General features: G+C 35.4%; 1 protein-coding gene across 1 annotated transcript; it reads left to right on the forward strand.

Annotated features, from left to right (window-relative positions):
• Positions 1-810: 810 nt before the first annotated feature.
• LOC133305519 (protein TIFY 10A-like) lies at positions 811-2,987 on the forward strand. Its single transcript, XM_061505763.1, has 5 exons — positions 811-976; positions 1,667-1,817; positions 1,973-2,208; positions 2,315-2,372; positions 2,818-2,987. Exons 1-5 carry the CDS (start codon positions 811-813, stop codon positions 2,924-2,926), a joined length of 720 nt encoding a protein of 239 aa, XP_061361747.1. The 3' UTR covers positions 2,927-2,987.
• The last annotated feature ends 3,122 nt before the right edge of the window (positions 2,988-6,109 follow it).

Consider the following 6,109-nt stretch of genomic DNA (forward strand, 5'->3'; position numbering starts at 1 on the left):
GTTATTATATTACAAGTATGTGATGATCTGCACCACTAGGGAGTGGTGTTGGGTGTGTTTAGTGTGTATTAGGTGTGCGGTTCAATTCCCTGTAATGTCTAAAAAAAAAAAATATATGTGATGATCTACTTTATCAATATTAACACTATAATTCGGCAAATAATAACGAAGTGGTAAAATAAAAAACTAATATAAATACAGTACATTTATAATAATAATTAATAGTCACGGTTTCTTCATGCGATCCTTCGTCTGAGCTGGTTCATATTGTCAGAAGACAATAACGTATCCACATTTAAGACTTTGACAAAATCGATTTTAAAAAAGCAGAGGCAATTAATATAATTGCAGACTGCAGAAAACAAAGGGCGAGAACAAAGTTTGCCGCTGCCGTTTAACCAAACAAAGAGCACGTGGTGGAAATTACTCCAACAAAACTAGGCAATAATAATAATAATGAATAATAAAGTAATGTCAGAGTGCTGTACCTAAAAAAAATATTGCCAGAGTGGACTTGGACAAGTGCAATATAGGTCATAGGACTATAGGAGGCAACAAAAGTATTTTAAAAAAAGAAACACCCATAAATTACTCGTGCTTGAATTCCATTTTCCCTCTCATTTCAATTAAAAAATGATTATGATTATATATAAGGTAACGCCTCTGAGACAAGAAGGATAATCATTATATTAACATCTTCTTTGTTCATATAACTCCATCATCAAAGCCTTTGGCTTCTGTGAATTAGGATTTCTGGTTTTATTTTCTTCCCAATTTATCTTTCATTTGTGGGTATATTCGGCGGGGAATATGTCGAGCTCATCGGAGTATTCGGGGTTTTCCGGCAATCAGCCGGCGAAGTCGCAGGAGAAGTCCTCATTCTCCCAGACTTGTAGTCTATTGAGCCAATACCTCAAGGAGAAGGGCAGCTTCGGAGACCTTACCCTCGGGATAACATGCAACACCGAAACAAATGGTATGAATTTAATTTCTCAATAACCCCTAAATTCCCCCCACCCCCTTTATTTTTCTCATCAAAAAATTTGGATACATTTAAATCCTGTTTGGTTCCCTAGAAAATAAATTTTCAAACGAATGTGAAAATTTTGAATTATATATTTTCTCCATTTTTTTTTTTTTTTTTTTGTATTAGAGATAGGAACAATTGGAAAATTGATGGTTACTTATAATAAAGGGAAGAAGTTTGTGGGTTTTTAATAAAATGTTTCGTCTTTCCCACCTGGGTAGGCTTGAATTTCTGTCTCAGGTTTCAATTTCTCCAATTTCTTCGGTTGCTCAATCATACATGCTTTTTTGTTGCACTGAATAATTATTCAAAGTGACGGATCTGACACCTGCACTCTTCGTGCTTCAAAATATCCCAAATTATTCGGAGAGCACAAGAAAATCTTTATTGCGCACATGCATAATTTTTTATTTTACATATGCGTTCTAACTGTCCAGATTTTTCTCCTTAAATTAAGTTGCATTTGGTCGCCGAGCTTCAAAATTGGAACAAATTAATTAGATAAATTAGTTTTCAGTGCAAGGAATATTTCTGGGTAGAGGAGTTATATATTACACGGACTGTAATAGATTTGTTCATAAACCATCATGGACTTGCGTGAGTTGTTTCTAAGATTTTCTGAATCTGTGTGCTTAACAGGGTCCTCTGAGACATCATGTCACTCTGCAACAACCATGGAGCTGTTTCCTACCAACGTGACACCACAACAAAACCTGACAACTATGGATTTGCTCTCTCCACAAGCTGCTTATCCTCGCCACACTGAGGTTCCAACCTTGGTAAACTCAAGGTGCGTTGTTGGTGTGCTTCTTTAATTAGCCGTGAAGTCAATTAACTGCTTTTCTTGTACCATTATTTGTGTGGAAGATAATTAATGAATCACGAGTCATGACTACATACCATGTCATAATGATTAATTGTTTTTTTTGTTTTTATGATCTACAGTGCATTTAAGTCTACAGAGAAGGAACCTAAATCTGCACAGTTGACAATGTTTTATGCTGGGCAAGTTATTGTATTTGATGATTTTCCCGCTCACAAAGTGGAGGAGATGATGGCATTTGCCACCAAAGGAATCTCCCAAAGCCAAAATTCCTCTGCTGCTTATACTTCCACTCACAGTCAGCCTTCGATTATTCCTAATATCAACCCTCAAATACCATCCAGACCAATTCTTTGTGGTAATTTCCTTTTGATTAATGATACTTTGATACGACTAAAGCTGAATATTTTTGTATCATGTCATGGATCATGTTTTTTCTGATCATAAATTTCATTTATATACAGACCTACCAATTGCTAGGAAAGCTTCACTTCATCGGTTCCTGGAGAAGAGGAAAGATAGGTAGGCCTCTCAAACAATTGAATTTTTTTAGCAAAGAAATACTGCTTGGTGCATCTGTGTTGGGTACTAAATAAATTGATTTACGAGTTAGACAGGTGTTTGATATGTTTCGTTTCTTTTATTTTTCTTTTTCCAAAAAAAGAACTTTTATTTGCCCTTCTATTTGTGATTGGAAGTTTGAAACAATCTCAATACCAACTAGTTTGTATGGTAATTGCTGTATTACCTTTTTGGTGAGGTATGTGTATGTCTGGCTTTGTGTCATAGGAAATTGATACATCGTGTCATTTTCTTAGCAATGAAAAGATTAATATAGTCCATTGTAAAAATTGATTTTCCTCTTGTTGTGCTGCAATTAATAATTATACTTGAAACTAGATCCTCTAAACAATGTTGTTTTGGCCTAATTGACTGACATTGCTATTTTCTTATGCTGTATTTGCAGAATTGCTGCCAAAGCACCATATAAAACAAGCAATCCCATCACGGCCCCTAATAAGCCGGTTGAATCCATGTCATGGCTTGGATTGGGTGCTAAATCAACACAAATCTAAGCGCAGTTCCAATCTCAAGTAGTTTTAGCCTTTTTTTTTATGGGCTTCTCCACAAGCTCTGTCTCTGTCATTTTAACTTCTGCTCTGCGATGACTATGATGGATCTAACGTTAGTTTTATTAGCTGTTGGATCTAATCATTATGAAAAGTATTTCATGTGATTAGTACTTCAAATTTTTTAAATTTAATATGTTCATTTTTCTCATTTCTTTTGTTTGTTTTCTTTCTTCATTTGTTCCTTTCCTCCGCCCCATTTAGTCGCTATGAAAGAGGATCAATCAAAGGTATCATCAACCTGGACAACCAAAACAACCCATAAACTTAATAAGGATAATAATTCTATTTGCATAAATTGGATTTTGATTCTCGTGAGCAAAATGTATTAATTAATAATTAATAATTGTCACTAAAAGAAAACGATCAACCCATGTCTCTTGGGAACCAACTTGCAATAGATAGGTTCAGTGCCGGCCCACGCCATTGTAAGATGAAAGAGAAATAAGAAGTGTTCATTTTTACTCTCAAAAGTTATTTTTTTTTTTTAATACAAGAAAAGTTTAAATGAGATTAGACACCGGTATTCCATTAGGATCAGAGAAGATCCCCTAACCTCTATGAGAATTTCTAGGAGGGATTACATATCACTCACCAACAAAGTCCTCACAGACTTGTAGGGTTTGAACCCACGCCCTTGAGGGTATGGACCAAACTCTTAGTCAACTGTGCCCACCTTTGTTGGCCAAAAGTTATTTTTAGGCGGATAATATTTTATTTACTCAGTCAATCAAATTCTAAAAGACCGGCAAGTCTAAGGGGTTTGATAAGATCGACTAAAGTTGGAGGTCTTCACATGACCACTATTTCAGTTTTATCCTATAATTAACGTTGTTCCTCATAATCGATTTTAAACTATAATGTAACAATCAATAAATTTCCTTGTGCCCTGCTCCAAGAAACTGACCCAATTACATTCGAAGCTTTGGCTTTCCGGTGCACGCTTGATTATACATTCAGACCATTAATGTAAAAAAATAAAAAATAAAAAAGGTAGACATTTAGACATCACATTCTTGCATGCATTACCGCAACGAACTCCTTGGAGTTCTTAATTTATAATTTCTAAAATATTATGAAGCATTAAACCATTATTAGCTATATTTCATCTTCAAACTCTCAGAGAGGTTTGGCTGTGTTGTGACTCCTTTCTGGGCTTAGGCCCTTTAATAAAAAGAAGCCCACTTCCCTTGTTCGGTTATGTGTGCCTGACAACTATCCAATAAATTTTCTTTTAAAACATAAATGAGTTTATTTTTTTGTTTTCCAGATGAACCAATTTAATTTTTGTGGTGTGGAATAAAAAAAAAATAAAAAAATTTGCTTCTCCGTTCCGGGGAACAAAAAAAGAATCTTTTTTTTTTTCGTTTTTGTCACTCTCAACCCTTTTATTCAAAAAAAAAAAAAAATTGAAGCAAAATTAAAATACTATTTTCTCCTTTTTTTTTTTTTAGAAACCCAAATCCCTTCCCCTTTCATCTTCTTCCATCGACCATCAACCCCCATTGCCCTTCACCTCCAACAACCGCCGACCTCCATAACCACCATAGAAGCCAGCCATCACCTCCCATCTTCATTGGTGAACCACATATCCACCACCATGCCCAACCAAACCACTACCACAAATCTCATTCCTGTTCGCATATCACCATTCCACCTTTAATTGAAACCCCAAATATCTTCTTCTCCGCCACAAACCTCCATGGCCACCGCTAATTTCGTCCGACCAAATTTCACCAAAACACCAACCTTTCGACTAATAACCTCCACCACCGTTGAATCTACAAAACACCCACCACCGACCCACAAGCAAGTCTCTCACAACCAACCTAGCCATCTCCCATGTCATCAACGCCTTCCTCCATTATTCCATCATTAACCTCGCTGACTAAACAACATCGTTTGCTAGTCACAACATCTCACTAGCCATCCATCTCTTTCTTTCTCTCTCCATTGACGTCGACAGCCACATTTATTGGCCAAGCACCTCGGTTGTATTGTGTTATTAAATGTAATTATGATTCTCAGAATAAAAATAAAAAATGTTAACAAATGTAATTATGATTCTCGAAATAAAAATAAAATGTATTAATAAACGTAATTCTGATTCTCAGAACTCTTAGTGAAGTGCATGACAACTCTTCTCTTCACTGTTTTTGAAGAGAAATAACTTTTTTTATTTTTGTGCCTTAGAACAGCTACCGAGGAAAAAAATATGTTTGATAACATGTTATATTTTTATTTCGAGAATGAGAATTGCGTTTGATAACACAACAACTAATAGAATCAAAATCATTCATATTAAGTATAAAAAATTTTGAATCATCACTTTCCTTTTCATATGAATTGGTGGTGGTGGTTGTGAACATTGTAGCAGCGGCAACAATGATGGTGGTGGTATGGTGGTGATGACAATGGCTACGACAATAGTGGTGGTGACAGCGATAATGGTGGTGACATGATGACGGTAGTGGTGGTGGTTGTAACGTCAGTGGCTGTAGCAATGTGGTGGTAATAGTAGTGGCGACGGCTTAGTGGTAGTGACGGTGGTAATGGTGGTGATGACATAATAGTAGTGATAATGGTGGCACGATGGTAATGATGGTGGTGGTGACGATAGCGGTGATGGTACAATGATGGTGGTGATCGTGTCAGGATGGTGGTGGTGATGATGGTGGTGGTGAAGAATGATTGATAGAGACAAGTTAATTTTTTTGTTTTGTTTCCGAATATAGAGATTGAACCTGTTCATTCTCGAGAATAGAAAAAATAAATCAATTTTATTAAATATTGTTTCTATCCATTTCTGTTTTAAAAAAAAAAGTGATTATAAGAATATTGTTATGAACATCCCTACAAGACAGAAAAAATTATTTCATCTTAAAAATCAGCTTGAGAATTTAGATTCAAAATCTATGACGGTCCTTACATCAGCTTATCCCTTTGTCCGTTTAATTTATTTATTTTTAAATTAACAATGATAGGGAACAGATTCACTTACTACCAAAAAAGAAAAAGTGTATCACTCTTACAACTGATTTAATCACCGTTAGTTATTAATTCTCAATAAATTATAACTGTTACATTCACGAAAATCAACGATGATGAAATTGGTCGTAAGAGTTGTAA

The sequence above is a fragment of the Gastrolobium bilobum genome, unplaced genomic scaffold (assembly GCF_033153095.1).
Source record: "Gastrolobium bilobum isolate Gb01-03AN ecotype WA unplaced genomic scaffold, APGP_CSIRO_Gbil_v1 utg1221, whole genome shotgun sequence".
NCBI classification, from domain to species: Eukaryota; Viridiplantae; Streptophyta; class Magnoliopsida; order Fabales; family Fabaceae; genus Gastrolobium; species Gastrolobium bilobum.